The sequence below is a fragment of the Leguminivora glycinivorella genome, chromosome Z, assembly GCF_023078275.1.
Source record: "Leguminivora glycinivorella isolate SPB_JAAS2020 chromosome Z, LegGlyc_1.1, whole genome shotgun sequence".
NCBI lineage: Eukaryota > Metazoa > Arthropoda > Insecta > Lepidoptera > Tortricidae > Leguminivora > Leguminivora glycinivorella.
This window is the reverse complement of record NC_062998.1, coordinates 20139535-20162681: the sequence shown is the minus strand read 5'-3', so window position 1 is coordinate 20162681 and position 23147 is coordinate 20139535. Positions and strand designations below refer to the sequence as shown.

At 38.4% G+C, this 23147-nt stretch overlaps 1 protein-coding gene across 4 annotated transcripts; it reads left to right on the top strand.

The window, feature by feature from the left end:
- Positions 1-429: 429 nt before the first annotated feature.
- Positions 430-22204, top strand: LOC125240889 (YTH domain-containing family protein 3). 4 transcript variants are annotated; one of them, XM_048149040.1, is made up of 6 exons: positions 430-642; positions 747-771; positions 2823-2954; positions 8430-8438; positions 10508-12210; positions 20674-22204. In XM_048149040.1, the coding sequence occupies exons 1-6, from the start codon at positions 619-621 to the stop codon at positions 20713-20715; spliced, it is 1935 nt and encodes a 644-aa protein (XP_048004997.1). In that variant the 5' UTR covers positions 430-618; the 3' UTR covers positions 20716-22204. The 4 variants fall into 4 exon arrangements, with proteins under 4 accessions (XP_048004997.1, XP_048004996.1, XP_048004995.1 ...); XM_048149039.1 differs by having other exon boundaries at positions 8430-8558; XM_048149038.1 differs by having other exon boundaries at positions 8430-8561.
- The last annotated feature ends 943 nt before the right edge of the window (positions 22205-23147 follow it).

Here is a 23147-nt window from a genome sequence, read left to right as displayed (position 1 = left end):
TTTGCTTTTATTTATGTCAATTTAACATGTACATAATTATATTACCACATAAGTGCTTTGGTGAAATACTGTTAACTTTTGTGTATTTTTAATAAATAAATAAAAAATCGTGAAAAAAGTCCCAGAACGGGCCCCTTTTGCTATACTCTGACCGCCCCTTGGACCGCCCCTGTCTATACTACTGTAATGTTTGACGTTATCACGTTAAACTACCGTCCGTAAACGACTTTACAGACAACCAATTTTTCGAAAAGTTGTTGCGTATAATAAGGACGAGAATTTAGTTGCATTTACTTAAATCTTTCACTCGTACATCGATTATAACCACATTATAACATACAAAAGCAAACTTTTGCAAATAAAGAATTTATTTATTATTCAAATATTGATGTAGGCAACCCTAACTCGGCGGCCATTGCTAATTGCCCATCCGCTGGATGCCTGAATCCGCTTTCCGGAATCCAAACCATCGGTAGGATTTTATTTTTACAGACAATATAAGCTCTTTATTGACTCTTGAGCGCATCAGACTCTGTGTAGTGAAACTCATGTGATTTATTTTGATATTGTTGTGAGGAAAGACTAGATAAGTGCTCGAAATAAGTAAAATCGTGGCCAATGTCAGCAGGCGTGTCAGATCAGGTATTTAGCGTTACGATATTTTCTCGTTGAATTATTTACCGAAACTGTTATCAATATACTTATGTTTGTATATGTCTTTTGTTTCATGTTATTCGCCTATAAAGCGGATGAAAGGCCAAGGGAATCAAGGTAAAGATAGTATCAGTATGACGTTGCATCTGTTTTCTCCGTAGGAGTCTCTCACCGGTCGGCTTTGTGTCCGGTGTTCGTCATTGTGAGCACGTCATTGGCGTCTTAATCTTGAGCTTTCACCATATTTATTAGCAATTATATTTTATCATAAAACATGATCAATCAGAATAAATAAATAGTTATGTACTTCATCAATGAAGGCATTACATAGAAATTCAAATTATAAAGCTAGATTAACTGCATAGTCGTTTAATCTCATTAGGTAATTTTCTTAGTTAATAACCCATTATTCTAATATTGAAACTTCAATAATCAGTGGTATGTGGTAAAGTTGCCACTGAAGAGCAGAATTCTTTTCATTTTACAGTACTCTTCAATGTTTTCAGATCTTTGGCTAAAAATAAAATAATGTAATTTAATTGAATAGTCATTAGTAGTGATATTGAAATCAAATCTGTTTTATGTAGAAATTAATTCATGAGGTTAAGCTCTTTTGCTCAATTTAACAAGCCTCTAAGCGGTCTTTTTCCCTAGTATAAAGAATTATAGACAGTATCTTCAAGACAATAATCTTGTCTGTATAACCTCTGATTCTGGTAGATTGTTATCATAATTTTATACTTTATATTAAAACCAAAGCAAAAGATGCCACTAAGCTTATATTTAGTAATGTGATAATAGTATATATTTTGGTGTTAGTGTACTTCTTCAGTGTTCCTTTAATTCCTTTAGCTGTTATTTAAATATGTTATAGTTTATTTTAAGATTTGAATGTTTATTTTGTATAGTTTTGCCCTGCTGAGTTAGCAGGCTAAGCATTGGCATATTTAGCTAGTTATTTGTATGCAAGGGACTGTGCATCTCTTACACTTGAGTGAGCATTTTATTTTATTTCAATATTATTATGAATATTATACCTTCTTGCTGGGATTAAATCAAAAGACCATCAGTTTTTAAAGTAGAGTCAATATCAACTAGGCCAGACTGCTAGTCCATATTATTATAATTTTTTTATTTTATAAAAACTCATGTCTACAAATTCTTATTTACAAAAATATCAAACACATGTTTTTTGCTGTATTGAAATACTTGTTGAGATGCACAGTCATATTTTGTTTGTATTTGTTATGAAACTTATGAATTCATGCATGACGGTGTAGTAAGAGATATATATTTCCTGTTAGAATGACTATTTATGTTTATACCATGTATACTTTTATATAAATACTAATAAATAAAGTCAAGATATTTTGTGCATGCATTGGGATGCAGTTAGGTTTATCAACATTTTATTATAATATTGCCTTTGCGAATGTACAGTCTCACTTTGTCTCTTGCCTTAAGAATGTTTCACAACACAAGTTATTTGTATAAAGATACAAGTAACATAAAAGTACCAGTGCTCGACAGTGTACCTGAGGATGCCACATTCAATCTTAGTTATTGTCAATAAATCTATTGGGCATCTGCATTTTGAGCACTGGTACTTTTACCTTAAGTTTCATTACATATCTTGTTAACCAACAAAGTGAGACATTTAACTAGAGACAATATGATTTAGGAAGAAAAATAAAAATGTTGTATCTCCAGAACCGTGGCATTGTTGGTTCATGTGCCAAACACTCTGTCTGTTAGGTATTTATACAAGTGAGGAAACAAACTAACAGTCGAATGAAAATGAATGAAAATTATGCAACGCAACATAAAATACATATATTTTTAGGTAAAACATATCAATCACAGCAATACTAATTAAAATTATCTGTTTTGCTAGGCCTTGTCGCCTTCTATTCTAAATTGAAAGTGTTGTATTGACATTTAATTTTACTATCTTCATTGGACACTCATTATCACCAATCTTGCTTACTCATATTGGTCTCCCACTTTGTACAAATCTGCCAAAAGCGATCGAACTTTTTTTTTTTATTATCTTTACTATCACTATGTTTTCACTGATGATATTGATGACACATGTATATCTGTATACATATTTTGACAATTTTCCTACGATTTGTTGCATTAATTCATGTAAATTGTTAACATTATAGTGACAAATGCACCGAAAGAGCAACAGTTAGAATCTGGAGGCGACGAGTTAGCGGAGGTGTCATGGCGCCATCAGCAACAACCGTCCTACGCACCACCCATCTCGTCAGCGGCCGATCACTACAGCGCGGCAGGTAGGTACATACTTTTGTGCTATAGTCTTTATATGCCACTGACATTTATTTTTAAGGGTGAGCATTTATTATAGTTGAGGTAGCGGAGCCGAGATACAACAACAAGAATGTGATATTTGCACCATTCCATAATTCCTAGCTCTGGTGGATGCTCACCCTAACCTCCCAGAGAATGTCTCATTTGCGTCACTTTTCCGTGACTTAAATGAAGTCTGTACTATAGGTTAAGCTGGCGTCCACTCCATAAAAATCATTGACAACTATAATCCTAATATGTTTGTGGCCTTTAACGGCCGAAGTAAAAGGTAGATTGGGATAGGGAGTGATTAAGAAAGACCAAGTCCTCTTCTCTTCAGATATACTGCCATACTGCGGGAACTATCCTTTATAGTAGAGTCTCTTACATGGACTTGTCTTTGAAAATCTACTTTCATGTACGGAGCTTGAATGTAGCGTATAGATTTAAAGAAACTATACCCAGAAGAAATCAGAAAGAAATTGAGTAGAATACTGAAAGGAAAAACCGCGCTCAAAATGTTGCTATTATGCCTGGTTTATAAACGTGGCAAGTTTCGACAGGGTACGCAGCTATGCAGCAGAATAAGATACCAATGTTGCTCGCTCATTCTGGAGGCTTGAGTTGAGGCTTGCCGAGAATTGACATGCATGGAGCAATCGAATTTTTAGTATAGGCCAGCAGATCTGTAGGTGTGCGTGTGGATTGAGTGAGCACCCTCCGAAAAAAAAGAAAACATGCTGATCATTTAGTAAGTTCTAAAACAATTGTAAAATGAATCTCTGAATTTTTAAAAAGATAAATCAAAAGATACACTCGTTAACAGGTGCACACTCAGTTTTTACAAACTACCAACGAAAACAGCGAATGTATTCATTTAACATATAATATTTATATTCTAACATTTAGTAAAAAATATGCCAACTTACCTCTATAAATTGTAGATCACCTAGTGACGCATTTAATTTTTTACAAATAGTTTCTTATGCTCACTCTTTCCTCACACTTTTGAAGACCCGAATTTTGATGAAAAACATAAAATTTTGACCGCTATTATGTGTGTATAGTTTAGTAAAAGTAATATGGGAATTTGTAAAATACAAAACGAACTACTAACGTGTCAGGTTACTTTTACTATTACTTCCTATATTACTTTTACTAAACGATACATATATCATAGCGGTCTAAATCTTATGTTTTTCATCAAAATTCGGGTTTTCAAAAGTGCGAGGATTGAGTGAGCATAAGAAACTATTTGTAAAAAATGAAATACGTCACTAGGTCATTTTTTTTCAAATAGTCCACCTTACTTTTTTTTGGATTTGGATTTTTTTATGTTATTTCCACTCAGAATCGCGAGCTCTTTCAATCCTAATAGAAAAAAAAAGTGTCCCAAGGTTTTTTCCCATTCCGTTATCATTTTTTCATACATTTTGTATGGTTCATATGGTTGTAATGGAATGGAAGATCTGAAAAATGTATGGAAATCTTGGGACATTTTTTTTCTCCTATCAGGATAGAAAGACCTCGCGATTCTGAGTATGAATCGCGTAAAAAATACCCATGTTACAAAAAAAGTGGGGTGGACAACTTTAAAAAAAATGGCCCAGGTGACAATTTATAAGTTGGCATATTTTTAACTAAATGTTACTATATAATATAAATATTATATGTTAAATGGATACAATCACTGTTTTCGATGGTAGTTTGTGAGAACTGAGTGAGCACCAGCAGGCCTAGCACATGATGGCCGCGGGAGTATGAGATAGACTGTCCTTATGTCATTAATACAATTAGACAAAGACGTGATCTATCTCGCACCTCCCGCGGCCATTAATGAATGTATCTTTTGATTTATCTTTTTACAAATTCAGAGATTCATTTTACAATTGACATTTCATATTTTTGAGTACTACTTTTTATTGTTTGGTTTGAAAGAACTCAATACTAAAAGATACACGTATTTTTTTATTTTTCCAAAAACTGCTATTTTAATGAGAAATTCCCTTTTTATTACTGCTTCGAGCAGAAAGAGCGTAAGTTACAAACGACGTGACGTCACATGTGTTGTTTCATACACCCAAAGACCTATATAACTTCGTATAGACCGATAAAGTTTAAGAAAAAAACGTACCCCAAAACCATACAGAAAAAGGTACGGTGAGCTAGATGGCGATACACCTTTGGGGTACGCTCGGCTAGATGGCGCTAATATTAATATTTGACATTTTAAAACATATCAAGCTAAGAATATGGGCCAAATTGTCAAAACTGAGGTTCAAAAGTTTTAAGCCTGTGTCGAGAGATGGCAGTCTATGCACTGTGATTACACATTTTACTTTGACAGTAACTCTCTTTAATACTCGATCCTCTTTGCATACACCTAAGAAAACGACAAAATCATTCCTAAAAAAAAAGTTTTAACAGTCATCTTAAACAGTCAGTTCAGTTCAGTTTTTAAAATTAAATGGCTTCAGTCCATTGGGACTATTTCGCCAGTGTCAAGGTGATATGAGCTAATATTAGTAATTTTTGTACAGTAAGTACGACATTGTACGGTGACTTAGCACTTGTAAATTGATAGCTAGATTTTACAAGAGCACGTGGACTACCGGCCGTTTACGACAAAAAAGAGGCTAAACGCGTTTCGAGAACAATTCTTCATCAGCTTCTCACTACACCATTAGTTTACTGCATAATAAGCTATCAATATTACACTTTAAACAACATTATTGAGTAAAAGAAAAATAAATTATTCACGACACGAAACCGCTAAGATGGCGTCCCAACCGGAAGTCAGTTCAGTTCAGTTTTTAAAATTAAATGGCTTCAGTCCATTGGGACTATTTCGCCAGTGTCAAGGTGATATGAGCTAATATGTGACAATCCATAAGAAAAGGGCCCTTATGGCGGTTTCTAGTTACGGAGATATCGACGTTTTTGTAAAATCGTTCGAAATTATCGATTTTTGAATTTATGCAAAATAGTAAAATATACGAATAGACGTGCAATTGTAGCTTGGTTTCAGTAGTGTCCGTTAAGTATTTCTATATTAAAATTCAGCTCAAAGTTTAGTAGAAAAGGGCCCTTATGCCAGAGCGCGTTCGAAAATATGAAAACTGTTGTTAAAAAATGTTGTAATTACTTACAACTTTTGTTTATAAGTTAGTTTATGTTATATAGGTACGATTCAATGAAGTACTTTGATACCTAATTTAAAATTACCCGATTTAGGTACCTAGTCGTCACTTTAAAATAAAAAAAGTTTATTCTTACCGTAAACTGCTGCAACATTGCCTCGTGGCTTCAACTTAAGGAAACAAACACTTTATTTATAAATGCAATTATAGGCACAGTTGATGCCACGTGGCAATGTTGCAGCAGTTGACGGTACGTAGTTTATGAATGGTCCCTTATTGGTGACATTATCGGTGGTAAGATGTGTTTTCTTCCGATATACTAAGTGTCTTAAATAATTAAAAAACAAATATTAAGAATTACAAATCGATCTGGTAGGTACTGTGTGAATTAATAATTATAATAAACGTTTTATGAGAATTACTGATTAATGATCAAGATTTTAAGTTTACTTCATATAACATTTTTTCTTTGGTATTCTGTTATAATACAAGATAAGTAACTAAAATAATAAAATACATTAGCAATGAGTAATTTTTATCTGTGATGGTCATAAGGGCCCTTTTCCCAAATGTATGGGAGTCAATAATTTGTGATTTTTATGTAACTTTAAAAATTTATAAATAAAAAAATAAGACATGCAGAATAATTCTGACACTTTAGTTATAAATGTGTAGACTGATTAAATATAATTTAGAAGTCTCTATACGAAAATTATTATTATTATAGGAGCAGATGTTAAATATTCTAATTGTGATATTCTGATTAAAATATACATATTGGGATTTTATTTCTATCCTTAAATGTAAGTTGAAACATATATAACTATGTACTATAGTTCAGATAGCAACATATTAGAAGAAAAGCCAAAAAAATATGTTTTCCTAATTTTTTTCTTATAAGCGACTTGCCCTAATCAAAGCTCGATTTTTCATGATCTGGAAGTCGATGAAACACAATCACAACTGATTCTCAAAGAAATGTACCTTGAGATACACAATCAATCGTCATCTATGTAACTTCCAATGGGAACACCCTTAAAGTGAGTTTCAAACTTCTTTTCACGTTTTCTCAAAAGTGCAATACTTAGCATGTGTATGCTTGATGATTTTTAAAAAAAAAAGTACGTGGCCTAGGGCCATGATTTTTTTTGTATTAGATAGCTTATTTAATGCAGATTTAGGATCTGTGCCTAACTCAATACCTGCCATAAGGGCCTTTCTGTGATGGATTGTCACATATTAGTAATTTTTGTACGGTAAATACGACATTGTACGGTGACTTAGCACTTGTAAATTGATAGCTAGATTTTACAAGAGCACGTGGACTACCGGCCGTTTACGACAAAAAAGAGGCTAAACGCGTTTCGAGAACAATTCTTCATCAGCTTCTCACTACACCATTAGTTTACTGCATAATAAGCTATCAATATTACACTTTAAACAACATTAATGAGTAAAAGAAAAATAAATTATTCACGACACGAAACCGCTAAGATGGCGTCCCAACCGGAAGTCCCCAACCGGAAGTCCTCTTAAACAGTCCGGTATGTCTGACTGTCAAGTGTCACTGTCAACCACTAGTGAATGACTACGAATCATAGACTAAGCCATGATTTTTTTAATATCTTTGCTACGAACTGTGATAAGTTTCACTGTCAAACTCAAGTGACATCCCAACTGGAAGATTTTTTTGATATAGTGGCAGCTCTAAATCAGCTATTTGACGTCACTTCCCCTTTAAACTATTTTTAAGATTTTTTATACTAAAAATGCGGAAAAAAAATTAAAAAATGATTTATGTGATCTACAAGCGTATATCTCAAAATGGTTTTCGATTTAGGGACATTGAAAATTTTGAAACGTTGTCAATTGTTTTAGAACTTTTACTAAATGATCAGCATATTTTTTATTTATTTTCGGAAGGTGCTCACTCAATGCACATGCACACGAGCTGTAGGTGTTTTGCAGCAACATAACCAAAATGCTATCTAAATTAATTTCGCAGAGACGCCCAATAACTGATTTGTTTAGAAAATAAAGTCACTATTTTTTAAATTGGCTTTTAGCTAGACAATAAAATTTATTGTTGACAGTCAGTCATGCCTTAGATTATAAAATATGCATTTACAGGATGGAAAGTTATGGTTATTACAGGCAGATGACACCAGTAGGTACTCGTATGATCAGAAACATATTGTTAGCTACTTGCATATTTTGCTGCTTTTATTAACCTATTTTAATTTTCCACCCTATAAACATAGACTACTCAATCGACTAGAAACTCGGGTGGAGTGCTGAAATGACTTTTGTTATTTTCAGGTTATTATGGTACAACAGCTCTTCCTTATCAAGCTTTTGGAGTCGGGGATGGGACATGGTCTACCAATGGAACAGAACCGATGACTTTTCTTGGAGGATACAATCCTCACGATTCTTATGGAATGGATGGTAGCTAGTACCTATTCGATTTACATTATAAGTCACCACTTACTATATCTATTTTGATAGCGGCTCAGTAAAAATGATCTAAGGGGACCATCCATTGATTTCAAATTGATGGATGGCTACATTTGGGGAAAATATCGAAAAAGTTTTCTTAAATTTGTGGCTCTTTAGTACATTACCGCAAGTTGAGCCTAAAGAAACTATCGATACTGAATAGGAATGGAATCGATTAGCATCATAAAAACACCATGTGGAAAAAAAATTCATACAAATTGTATGGGAAAAGTTTTTCGCGATTTGTGACTTTTCTAGGCGGAAGTTTTTTTTTGGTCCCATACAAGCTTTTGATCCTTAATAGGAATGGGATCGATTGGCGTCAAAAAAAGTTTGTCTAAAATGCCCTTTTTCTCGCAACCTGTATGTTTTTTCCAAAATCTGTAAATGCCATTTTTCATCAATTTGAAATCGATGGATGGTCCCCTTAGACCATTTTCACGTAGGACTACGGCATCTCATAGCTGCCCTTACTGACCCGCTATCAAAATACACCCTGTATAGTATGCGTATGCCACTTAAATGATTAAATATGTATAATCATTCAAGTGGCATGTTTTAAACACCACTTGTCCAATGGGGCTGGCAAATATCAGAGGTTTGAAGAGATATACACGGTGTAACATGAGGAAACTGAATAATTTAAACAGCGTATTTGAAGAGTAAAATGTCATATAAACTTTTCTGGATTTCGCATACTTTCAGAGTTACAGCAACAGTGCGATTTAAATCAGCTAACGATTCGGTTTCGGCTCTTATCGGGATCGCATAACTGCGAGCAAGATAGATTTAAAACCGAATCGTTAACTGATGCTAATCGTATTGTATAAGCATTTAAAAAAATAACAACTACTTATAATTTCTCAGAACAAAACGCTATTTTGATGGCGATGATGACAATATCGGACATAATCTAACTATCCTCGTTGATGGGTTATTTTTCGACATATCTACTCATTGCAAAAAAGTATTTGTTTAGAAAATAAATGTAAATTTTTATTTAAAGTCCCAGTTTTATGAATAAAATATACTTTTTATGTGAAAATACATAAAAAAAAACTAAAATAAAAATTACACAAAAAAATTTTGTTTGGCGAAGTTTGCTTGACGTTATATGTATAACATTTTATATTTATTTTGCCCTCTGAAATGCGTAGTAAAAATCTTTCGGTTCCCTCATGTTACACCGTGTATAAAAAAAACATCTGATTAATTTGTCCTTTTACCTCTAGTATTCTCTGATATGAGCTTTTTCTACGTTACAACGAAAACTTCAATCATAAAATGGTATACTCTTGGGTCGACTCGTTCCTTTTTCGTCACATTACTAAATTTGTCCGATTCTGCTTTCATCAGTCATTCTTCATTCGTCAAATTAGCCTGCAGTCATTATCGTCTTTGACCATAATGAATTGTTGGTTTTTTTCTTATTTCGACTCAATCGTTTTTCGTCATTTCGTATTTGGTCATATTCTAAGTTGGTACCGACCTAAGACTGCGAAAAAACACGAAAAACATAGATTTAACAGCTAACATGCCGAAAGAAGATTATGACGAGTGAAGAACGAGACGGATTAAGATTTATATGAATAACGAAATTGACTGTAGTTGAGAAAGACCATCGACGATCGTGACGAATAAAGAATGGCTGACGAAAGCAGAATCGGACAAATTTAGGAGCGTGACGAAAAACGAACTCGACGACCCAAGACGACAACATAAAATTACGTATTTTAACCTATTGAACGGCAAAGACAAATTTTAACAATTATTGTAGATGATTGTTGGTTTTCTCCTATGATGTATCGTCAACGTCACATCGCGAAGTTATCACTTGACGTTCGAATGGTTAGCTGCTTTTATCCACAAATTTTACGCATACTTTTGTACAATTTCAGGCGTGTTTGGGCCGTCAACGACGCCTTTTTCCACGGCGGCATTCGGACAGCCCGCTTCCTCATTTAACTACTTTCATGGTAATGGTGATTATTCTACTTGGGGCCAAATAGGTCGTGCTAAACAATATGACGACTACTACAGAGCGGACGGCCTTTACGTGCCAGACGGCGTCAAGGCGGTGGAGTCGGGCGTGCAGACTCTGTCGCTCGGCGAACACAAGGTGGACAAGGAGCGCGGGGTGGAGCTCAAGGACACGTCTGGAGGATCGCAACCCAAAAAGATGACATGGGCTTCAATCGCCAGCCAACCGGCTAAACCTGCCCCGACTTCCCAGACTACGGGCCTCAAGAAGAAGGGCCCCGGCATGCCCCCACCGCCGATCGTGCCGGGCAAACACAACATGGATATTGGAACCTGGGACGCGGGTAAAACCGCCTCAGTCGTGACGGCACCGCCTCCGCCTCCTCAACAGGCGCCGGTGGTTCCACCATCGATGCCGATGCCGATGCCTGTGGTGCCAGTGCCTGCGGTGCCCGCCGCCGCCCCAGCCCCTTCGTCGGCGCCTGCTCCAATACCGGCCGCGGCGCCACTACAGAGGGGCCCCCCGCCCCAGCACCAGCCGCCGCCGGTGTGGGCACAGGCGCCCCGCGGCCCGCCGCCGCCGCCGCAGCACCAGGCGAGGCCCGCCATGTCTGTGCCTCAGGCTGCTCCTCCCGTTGCGCCTCAGACTGCGGTGATCCCGCATCCGGTGCTGGATGAGTTAAAGGTCAAGAATGACTACAATCCAAAAGAATTCGACTTGAGCGCGCCTCAAGCTAGGTTTTTCGTAATAAAATCTTATTCGGAGGATGATATTCATCGCAGTATCAAATATGAGATATGGTGTAGTACTGAGCATGGCAACAAGCGCCTGGATTCAGCGTTCCGTGAGCGAGAACGGGAGGGTGGTTTAGTGTACTTGTTTTTTTCTGTGAATGGTAGTGGCCATTTTTGTGGTATGGCGCGCATGATAAGCGCTGTCGACTATAATTCCAATTCTAGCGTGTGGTCTCAAGACAAGTGGAAAGGGCAGTTTCGTGTCAGGTGGGTCTATGTTAAAGACGTTCCAAACGTGCAACTTCGTCATATCAAATTAGAAAATAATGAGAACAAGCCCGTGACGAACTCTCGCGACACCCAAGAGGTGCCCCACGCGAAGGGCTTGCAAGTACTGAGAATAATGCATAGTTATTGCCATTCGACGTCTATTTTTGATGATTTCATTCACTATGAGAGACGCCAAGAGGAAGAAGACTCGCGTAAAGTGCCACTCCATCATAATAATCAAGAGAATACTCGCGATGAGCAAGAAGCGAACCGTGGTTTCCGGAACTATCGCGAATACGGTAGAGACGGTCGCGATCCTCGCGACGGGCGTGACGGCCGCGAGATTCGCGACCAAAGAGACATGCGCGAACATCGTGATCAACGGGATCATCGTGAGCCACGTGATCCTCGCGATCATCGGGACCCACGGGACCACCGCGATCATCGAGATCAACGCGATCACCGTGATCAGCGTGATCACCGGGATCATCGAGACCACCGTGATCACCGCGATCACCGCGACCATCGCGAGCCGAGGGATGACCGCGATGGAAGAGACAATCGTGATCATGGTTTTCGTGACCGCGACGCGAATAATTACAGACCTCATCACAAGGTATGTTATAATGCAGTTATTTACTAAGTACTCACTCACGCTTTATAGCACGCCCAACGAACACTTAACTGCCTGTCGGGGGAAATAATTCGTGTATAAGCGAATTTTGGCATAGTTGTAGGGAATGGTCTCTTAATTCACATACTCAAAGTACTCGGGGGTGGGGGTGGAGATAACGGGTGGAGGGGGGTGTAAAGGTACCTTTTTTTAGTTATTCGTGAATACCTCTTAAACTGTGTCACGTAGCAAAAGATGTTCTAAGAAACAAGTAATCTTCATAAAATTCTCTACAAAAATGGAGAGGAAAAGATGGACAATAAAAAAATAAATACATTTGTTTGTGTACGGAAGGTTTATTCCTCTAAATAAAATTCCTAATTACCTATCTTCTATCTCTAAAACACTCTCATCATCATCGTCGTCGACGGTAGCTTCGAAGGGAGCTCCGTTAGTGCACACACCAGCATACACCACAGACACTGGAGCAGGCAATTTCTGTTTTTCGGCAGCCGCGTCGCACCCACACCCAGTCTTGCATCGGCAGAATAGAGTCAGGTGCCGTGGGGCCGTTTATTGTCACTGGCTTTTGAGATGCTATCGTCGCGTCTGGCCCATCCTCATTCAGTACGTGGTAGGGGGTTGCCGAGCCATTGTTGTACCTACCTGTAAATAAGTGAAAAGATCTAAGTACCTAAGTATTTAGCTCAAATAGATATTAGTATTGTGAAAAAAACTCTAAAAGTGTTTGACAACTTGTATGATTAAAGATAGCTGCAGGTATGCTCTGAACGAGCGCTGCTTCGAAGCTCCTCTGGTAGGAGGAAAGTGGCCAGATCCTGATTTTGGTCTTTTGGTTAAATATATGTATATTTATGAACTCTACTGTACCAAGTGATTATGGTTCGTTACAACCAAATTTTATAATACCATATTCCTAAAACGTCACAATTCCAAAACAGATTAAGTCTCATAATGTCTAAAACTTGAAACACAGAACACCCACTAGAAGCCTAATGCAAGCGATATTGTTCGAGACTAATCGAGACGCAAATCACCAAACCAAACCTTGCGGGGCGAGGCGGGAGCGCACGGTGCTGCCATTGGTCGTTTCAAATAATGGCGCGCCTTCACGCGTAGCCGTAGGGATGGGACACGTCTATTATAGACAATGGTACCGGTACCAGTACTGTGGAGAATTTGTTTTGCAACAAATAAAATACTATGGCAGTTTTTCAAACTTATTTATATTTCTTTAGTTATAAGTATTATTTCTACAAGTAATGGTAAGAAATGCGCAAGTTAGGCGTTTTTACAAGCTTTTATTTAACTTGCAATGTAAGTATATTCTTTATCAATTATTAGTAATTAATTTATCAATTTATTTATTTAATAAAGCGATATACCAAGCGGTTAATATAAATGAACCATACGACGTGCCGAATTTAAAGGAAAACAAAAAAAATCACGGTGTATGAAGTATCACAGTACCTACAATTAACAAGTCAATCAGCGCAACGATTTGATTATGATTCCAGCACATGTGTAAAATTAGGTTAGCACAAAAAAAAAACATATAGTCACACACATAATTATGTATTTCACAGTTCGTGGGCGTTCAATCACAAATCTATCTTGTACCACTAAACATAAAAATATGCCTATTACAAATCAACGAGTTCCGTCTGACACTTCTTCCTTCTAGGACTTTAATAAATCCACACATCATATACCGATGACAAACCAACACTGAGTTCCCTCGCACTTCTTCGAAGTTCATCATCAGCTCCATCTCATGACCGGAGACCTAACTGCCCACTTATTGTCCCAGAGTTGTAAGAACCTCTTTTTGACACATGACAGCGTCCACAAAACGTAAACTCGCGCAACCTAATGAAATTTTAAATAAAATCCTTTAATAATATTTAACAAAATCAAGTACTTAAAAACAATATTCCGCTTACTTTAAACATAATCTAACACGAGCCGCTTTGTAGGCTGGTACGCAATAACCTGTATCAAACGGCAACCAGCCCTCAAGAGCGTGCTCGTCTCCTTGCCGCTTTCGAGTGGGAGTCTGGGCAGTGGCTTCAGGCTCTGCCGTCCGTGGCAATTGGTACCTTTTTGGACGACTCCACTTTCCGCATCTCGGTCGCTCTCCGCCTGGGAGTGAATTGTGTTACCCCGCATCGCTGTCGCTGTGGTGACCCAGTTGATCAGCTGGGCCACCATGGCTTATCCTGCGGCGAGCCTCAACGACGTCATCCGTCGGGCCTTAGCCAGTGCGGGAGTACCGGCCGTATTAGAACCGACCGGTCTCGCTCGCGATGACGGAAAGAGGCCCGACGGCATGACGCTCGTGCCATGGAAAATGGGACAGCCCTTAGTTTGGGATGCCACTTGTGCTGATACTCTGGCGCTGTCCCATCTCCATCGCACCGCTTTAAAGGCTGGCTCGGCGGCCAATTCGGCCGAACTCCTCAAGCGGCGCAAGTATGCAACCATTAATAGTGGTTGCATATTTGAGCCGTTTGGGGTTGAGACCCTGGGGCCCTGGGGGGAAGGCGCCCACAGGGTCTTCAAAGAATGCAGCCGCAAGCTTGTGGAATTGACACGTGACCAGAGGGCTGGGTCATATCTGGCACAGCGGATCAGCATTGCCATACAACGTGGCAATGCTGCCAGCCTTCTGGGCACGTTGCCAGTGGACGGCGATTTGGGGCAAGTCTTTTATTTATAGTTTATTTATAAGTTTAGATTTTAGTTTTAGTTTGTAGTTTTTTTTTTAATCTAACACATGTTACATTTTTGCGGATCTTCGTTAGTGAGTATTTTACGATATTAATTTATCACGCAGGATTTACTTATTATCAGGGGCGGCTCATTCCGCCATTCTATCGCCGCGCTACAAGTACACGCTGACGGCCGCGAGTTCGCGGCCTAATCAGGGGTGGCGCGCGTTCTCATAGAACACACGTTTGCACTTTCTATTGTTACTTTACGTCGCGAGTTTTTTTAAAGTTTTATCACAGAATATATAATAGTACAAGTACAGAAGGCCCACTGCTTTGAAGTTCACGAAATGCCGCCTTTTTAAATACTTACAAAATGATTACAAAGAAACGAACCGCACGTGCGCAGCGTCGGACGCTAGGGTTGCCTATGTATTAAAAAAAAATTATACTCAGATAAAATGTTATGGTATTATATTCAAGTCTTGGGTACTTTCTAGGTATATACAGTATTTTGTTTAAATCCCAACGTCACAAGCCTGATTGAACGTTTCCGTGGGACATAATCAATAGTAGATCTGTGTAAGATTGTCCTATTTTATTCATAATGTTTGTTTAACTAAGCGTTATTAGCCTATATTAACCTTTAAAAAAACTCGCGACGTATAGTAACAATAGAAAGTGCGAACAAGCGTTCCGTGAAAATGCGAGCCACCCCTGATTAGGCCGCGAACTCGCGGCCGCCCGCATGTACTTGTAGCGCGGCCATGGAATCGCGGAGTGAGCCGCCCCTGGTTTTATATGCGATGTCCACGTATGAATGGCTAATAATGCTTAGTTAAATAGACATCATGAATAAAATAGGTCAATCTTACACAGATTTACTATTGATTAAGTCCCACGGAAAAGTTCAATAAGGCTTGTGATGTTGGGACTTACACAAAAATATATAAATACTGTATATATACCCAAGACTGGAATATAATAGTATAACATTTTATCTGAGTATTAATTCATTTTAATCCATAGGCAACCCTATCGTCCGACGCTGCGCACGTGCGGCTCGTTTCTTTGTTAGAATTTTGTAGGCATTTAAAAGGCGGCATTTCGTGAACATCAAAGCAGTGGGCCTTCTGTACTTGTACTATTATATATTCTGTGTTATAATGTCATTTATCATTCATTTTTATTTTTAAACTAGTGCTGTGGCAGAGTCTGTATTTCGATTCAAATGACATTTCAGTAAGTTGATAGAAATCGTATATTTGTTTAAGCGCCTCCTTATACATAATAGGGCCTAATCGATTCAACCAATTCGAAATTAATCGTTAGATTTGGCAAACGATACGTCTAAGCCACATCGCAACATACTTCAAAACAAATGTGTCAAAAATGTGAACTTACAAATCCGGGACAATAGAGAATTCTAAAAACCCACACAACATATGCCGATCACAAACCAACACTGAGTTCCCTCGCACTTCTTTCAAGTTCATCATCAGAATCAGCGCCATCTCATGACCGGAGACCAAACTGCCCACCTAGACTCTAGAGGATTCTAAAACACCCACACAACATATATTATGCCGATTACAAACCATCACATCAGCACCATCTCAGAACCGGAGACCTAACTGCCCACCTAGAGGATTCTAAAACACCCACTCAACATATATTATGCCGATCACAAACCATCACTGAACTCCCTCGCACTTCTTCCAAGTTCATCATCAGCACCATCTCAGAACCGGAGACCTAACTGCCCACCTAGAGGATTCTAAGAAACCCACACAACACATGCCGATCACAAACTAGGCTTGTGCCGTTTCGTTCGTTGATCGGAGCGCTCCGATCTCGTTCAATCGCTCCCACGAACTAGTTCGCTCTTTTAGGTCTTTTGTTCATTTAGTTCAGCCAGACCAGCGACCACTGCGGTCGGAAAGATCAGAACGAATGGGACCGAATAGTGTCAAAATGATACGAATAGTCCACAGATAGTAACATTCCGGGCCGAAAGGTTGTAAGTAACCGAAGTTTAATATGAAAACTTGACTTTTTTTGTTGCTCTGCTAAGTAGCTCTCGCTCTCGGTCGGCGCAGTCACACATTCGTTCTCGATCCCAACCGCTCGCGCTCGCCGATCCTATACTGAACTAAATGAGCAAAGACCGATTCTCAGACCATGGTAAGATTCAGTTCATTTCGGTCATTGATGGGATTTTATTCCTAACAGTTCATAGTTCGTGAACGACACAAGCCTATCACAAACCAACACTGAGCACTTCTTCCAAGTTCATCATCAGGTCATCATGTGAAACATTGGTGGCAATCGTAGCCCATGGACGTTTGTTATGGAGAATGTCACATTCGTGATCTTTTCCGACTTTGAATACTTGCTAAAATTAGATTAAATTTAATATCTGATTATGATGATGATGATGACCTTCAATTTCAATAAGGCCTAGTTACCCTTCGGGTTGGAAGGTCAGATGGCAGTCTCTTTCGTAAAACTAGTGCCTACGCAAAATCTTGGGATTAGTTGTCAAAGCGGACCCCAGGCTCCCATGAGCCGTGGCGAATGCCGATGCCGGGATAACGCAAGGAGGATGATTTTGATAGTACCTCAGTAATACTCTTTCTACTTCTCTTCATAACTAAATTATGCATTTATACTTACTAAGTTAAATTAAGTACCAACTAAATATTCTAAACTAATCAATCAACTAAATAAAACTACAGATTCTAGATAATTATTCTCAATTACAAATCTGCTTTCTTTTATATTTCATAAAATGGTAGCATATGGTACGAACGGTAGTACGAAGTTCCCGCAACAGACATAAACAAACATGACCCCATCCCTAGTCGTTTACGTGAAAGGGATAGCATATCGCATTCTTAACTAGACAAAAAGGGATGGACACACCTCGGCGCCGCTCAGTAACAATCATATTGACCAGAATAAAATGAACTCCGCGGATAATAAACAATATTCAACAAAATAATGAATTTGACAACTGTGGAATGTTATTCCATCTTTTTTTATATGTGGAAGTGTTAGAAGACTTGCCACACCACTTCATGCTGCAAGAGACCATTCTTTGCAACCAAATTTAATTATTTAAGATTTTTTTCCGAACGGACATGAACAGTGTTAGCGGGTCGTATACTTGGGCGCTAGGCGCTACTGATCGGTGTAGCGCGCATTCAAACTTTTATATGATTTAAATTTCAATTATGCAGATTCATTGTTATGCGAAATAAGAATTATGCATGTTTAATATTATGCTTATTCAATGTTATGCCAAATTTGTTATGCGAATTCATATTATGCGAATTAATGATAGGCGAAATAGAGGGCACCCAGTTGGGTGGTCTGTGACTTGAAATGACTTCAACCTACTTCTCAAATTACCGTAGCGCCACAGAATATATAATAGTACACGTACAGAAGGCCCACTGCTTTATGTTCACGAAATGCCGCATTTTTAAATGCCTACAAAATTCTAACAAAGAAACGAGCCGCACGTGCGCAGCGTCGGACGATAGGGTTGCCTATGGATTAAAACGAATTAATACTCAGAACATTGTTTATATTATTATATTCAAGTTTTGGGTACTTTCTAAGTATATATGCTATTTATATATATTTGTTGAAGTCCCAAAATTACAAGCCTTATTGAATTTTTCCGTGGGACTTAATCAATAGTAGATATGTGTTAGATTGTCCTATTTTATTCATGATGTCTATTTAACTAAGCATTATTAGCCGTTACACACGCGTACATCGCATATGAACCTTAAAAAAAGACTCGCGATGTAAAGTAACAATAGAAAGTGCGAGCGTGCGTTCCGTGCGAACGCGCGCCACCCCTGATTAGGCCGCGAACTCGCGGCCGCCAGCATGTACTTGTAGCGCGGCGATAGAATCGCGGAGTGAGCCGCCCCTGGTAGCGCCAAAATGTCTAAAAGTCAAATTAACGTAAAACCAGGGGCGGCTCACTCCGCGATTCTATCGCCGCGCTACAAGTACATGCTGGCGGCCGCGAGTTCGCGGCCTAATCAAGGGTGGCGCGCATTCTCACGGAACGCACGTTCGCACTTTCTATTGTTAATTTACGTCGCGAGTTTTTTAAGGTTAGTGTCCGCGTGTGTAATGGCTAATTATGTTTAGTTAAATGAATATCGTGAATAATATATATACCATGGACATTTTTACACAGATCTACTATTAATTAAGTCCCCCGGAAAGGTTCGATAAGTCTTGTGATGTTGGAATTTAAACAAAAATGTATAAATACAATATATATTACCTAGAAAGTACCCAAGACCTGAATATTATAGTGTAACATTTTATCTGAGTATTAATTCGTTTTAAATAGGCAACCCTATCGCCGGACGCCGCGCACGTGCGGCTCGTTTCTTTGTAAGAATGTTGTAGGCATTTATAAAGGCGGCAAGTCGTGAACATCAAAGCAGTGGGCCTTCTGTACTTGTACTATTATATATTCTGTGGTAAAACCAAACTTCTTTCTCAAAATGCCTAAAATGCAGAATCCATGATAACTTTATTTTTACAGTTTATCATAAATAGTTAGCATTATTTAACTAAATGAATACTAAAGTTAATAATATAGTATTTTATGCAACAGGCGTTTAAAGGAGGTCAAAAAAGACGAGTGGCGCGGGAAACAATTTGAGGCGAAGCCGAAAATTGTTATTAAGACGCCACGTGTATTTTTTGACTCAGTTAAACACCGTTGCATACAATACTTTTTCTACGACCGTGCACTTAGTTTTCTTGAATAACTTTCGTGAAATTCGCACTGTTTCCTGGATTTTGAGCAAAGGTTTGCACTGTCAGCTCAGCTGCCCAAAGCATTTCCGCGCACGCGCGCAGTGTCGTTATAACAATGCGTTGCCATGGTTACAGAGCCAAACAATACGTTTTCAGTTTTTTCGATACTGCATGCGCTAAAAGCCGGCGGACGGTGGCTTTGGGAATAGACTTTTATGTAGGGTTTTAAAGATGCACGACCCTGTAAATGACGAATAACAGTTCGGGAGTAGAAAAAATAATAAAACACACTGTAAAAAAATAGGTATTCTGACAGTGTCACTTTGAATTTTGGCTATTATGAAACTAATACATTTCGGATATTGGATGTAATAGGCCAATCTCATTTTGGCATTTTGATTTACTGAAAATTGGTATTTTTGTAATTTTACCACTACTCCGTTTTAACATTGCAACATTCTAGAAACATGGTATTATAAAACTTGGTTGTAACGAACCGTAATCTAAGAAGTTGATGTAGCGTAAGCTTCGATGAAAGATTGTATTTTTTACCATTTGTCATATCATAGTAGCGACTTTTTCTAATATGTACAATATTCCACAGGCACAGCTCACACTGATATATTATTGATATTAGCGACAGACATACAAAAATGAGTAAGATAAGTCTGTGTAGAGTTAGAGCTACACCTTTGGTACTCTGTCCGCTCTGTCGATATCAGGACCATCGAAGGGTTAAACAATGGGTGGTATTATCGCTAAAGAGCATTTCTTTCAGATAACTGAGATAACCTTTGGGTAGCGAAGATAATAGAGGTATGAAGAAAACATTCTTTGTTAAAATAAATTTCCACCTAAAACGAAATTTTGATACAAGGCGCGACTTGATTGCAAAGTATATTTTTCCTAAATGAAGTGTTTGTTTTATGTGTTACAGGAGCGCGACGGGTCCCGCGGCCGGGGGCGCCCTCGCAACTGATTGTATGTGATGTGCGAGACATAATGAGGACTGGCTTCTCCCCATAGACAGTAGTACTCGAGTTATAATTGGTACCGCATTACACGCCGGGTTTATGCATCGTACGTGCATAACCAGGGATCAGGATTTTGTCCTATGAAGACGTGACCGAATGTTGCATCGCAACCGGAACAGTAATATATTGTATCAATTGTTTTAATACTTTATACAGTGCTTCACTAAGAAAGACTTTCAACAAATTCAAATGTGCTAAATAATATTTTGAACTGGAAGAACGTTTAATTAATGTAACGCCTAGTGAACAGAACATAAACAAATACCAACTCGTCATGTTGCGGTCTCGCAAAATGTGGCGTGTAGTGAAAATGTGGACATTATTTCAAATTTGTGGACTGAATCAATGAGTAAATATATATATATAAAATGAATTCTGTGGTGTGAGGAGTTGATCCTTTTAGTTAGGGAGTGGTGGAGTTATCTGACCGTGGTGGTATCTGAAGTGCAGTGACAAGGGGCATCTTCTTCAACGACTCGCGGCGGAGCGTTCACGTCTCTATTGCGATGTAAAATTAAATTTATATCGTCAAAGAGGTATTAACAGTAAACAAGTGGACGTTTTGTATACGTTTTTTTAAATATAGATATCAAGGGCAGTTTTTTAAGAGTTCTCTCGTGGCATTGAGTTCATATCATCAATTTTATTTATATATTTTTTAATGTATTGAACACATTTTTATGAATTCACTGTTTTATGGCGCAATAATAGGTCATATGATTGATTATATACCAAGTTTTATTTAGCATGAACGCAGTAGTGATAGAGGCACTATTTTAACATTTGGATCGGTTAGTTGTCGCCGCCCGCGCGATGGCTCCGCGGCGCGGAGTACGTTTCCTGCTCGGATGTACAAGCTACATACATAATGTTCAAGTGTATGACTAGCGAATCATACCTAGATGTAATTCGTTGAAATACAGATTAAATAATATAATAGAATCCAATAGAAATTTCTATAGTTGTAGCTAGATATGGACTGTTCTTTGTTGAATTTTAACATGTGTACATATGTATTTTAATAAAATAAAATTATAAATATTTACTATTTTAAGTGTAACTGAAGTGCGACGAGAGAAATTGACAACGGACCGAAGGATTTATTAATTTTACCAATCATCTAATCATTGTATCACCCACCTTATTTTTAAAGTGCCTTTTAAACATTTTTTAATTTAGATTTTCAATTTTGGTTTGACTAGGTATTTAGTGCCGACGGCATGATATTATATGTAATTCTATTTTAACGAGCGTTGTTTGTATATCTAATGATTTGCTGATGCATACTATTTCTTAGTTTTCATGCAGCCTAAGACAACCTAATGTATTTTAATGACAAATGTTAACTCGATTGATGATAATTTGTAATCAAATTATGTTTTACCCATATAAAGTTCTCTTTAAATTTATACTGAATAAAAGCCTGTCATAGAATGATTTGTATTAATGACCTAATTCCGATAGATGTAAGTGACCGACCACACCAGACCGTCGCGTGTCTCGGGGCGCGCAACGGGCGTCCGCGCCACGCCGCTTCAGTGTAATTCAAAAAACGTCTCTCAGTACATTTTGTATAGGAAAGACGTAAGACGCGCCCCAGGTGGCGTGGCGGCGGCGGGGCGCGCGCCGCGCCGCTTGGCGGCGCGCCTTACGTCCTTCCTATACAAAATGTACTGAGGAGACGCTTTTTGAATTACACTCAGGTGGCGTGGCGCGGACGCCCTTTGCGCGCCCCGAGACACGCAACGGTCTGATGTGGCCGGTCCCTTACATCGGCACCATCAACTCGTATCCATTAAAAGCAGGGTCGGGTCGAGTGCAGTCGCTTCATAGGATTCCTGCCGTCGATTGTCCGTCCGTCTGTCGAGCGAGACCCTTAATCTCGGGCAAAGAGGATCGAGTATTATAGAGAGTTACTGTCGAAGTAAAATGTGTAATCACCATGGAGTTATATATGTCTTCGTCTCGGGTAAGGGTATGTGTGAGGGTACAGAACGTATCTAAATTACAATAAAAATTCCCCAAACATGTCCGAATAGTCTTATGCCGCGACGTCGCGAGTGTCACATTGTGTACACATTTTGGCACTTAGCTTGTTAATTTGACGATGACTGTCGCGCTGCCATCCGTCATCGCAGACGCAGCGACTGTCGGGGGCGTCTTTGCTTGAGTGGGGCTAAAGGGATAAGAAACTAGCGAAGATCCGTACTAAGCTCGATCTTCACCAACGTGTTAACCAGATGAAAGTAATATTTTATTAAATAAAATAAGTTTCTGAACATGTCTTACTATGGCAACCTCAATAAAAATAGTCAAGATTATTTTTTTAAAATCTTTGAAAAATTAATATTTTTAACTAATTTCACCGACGTGTTTA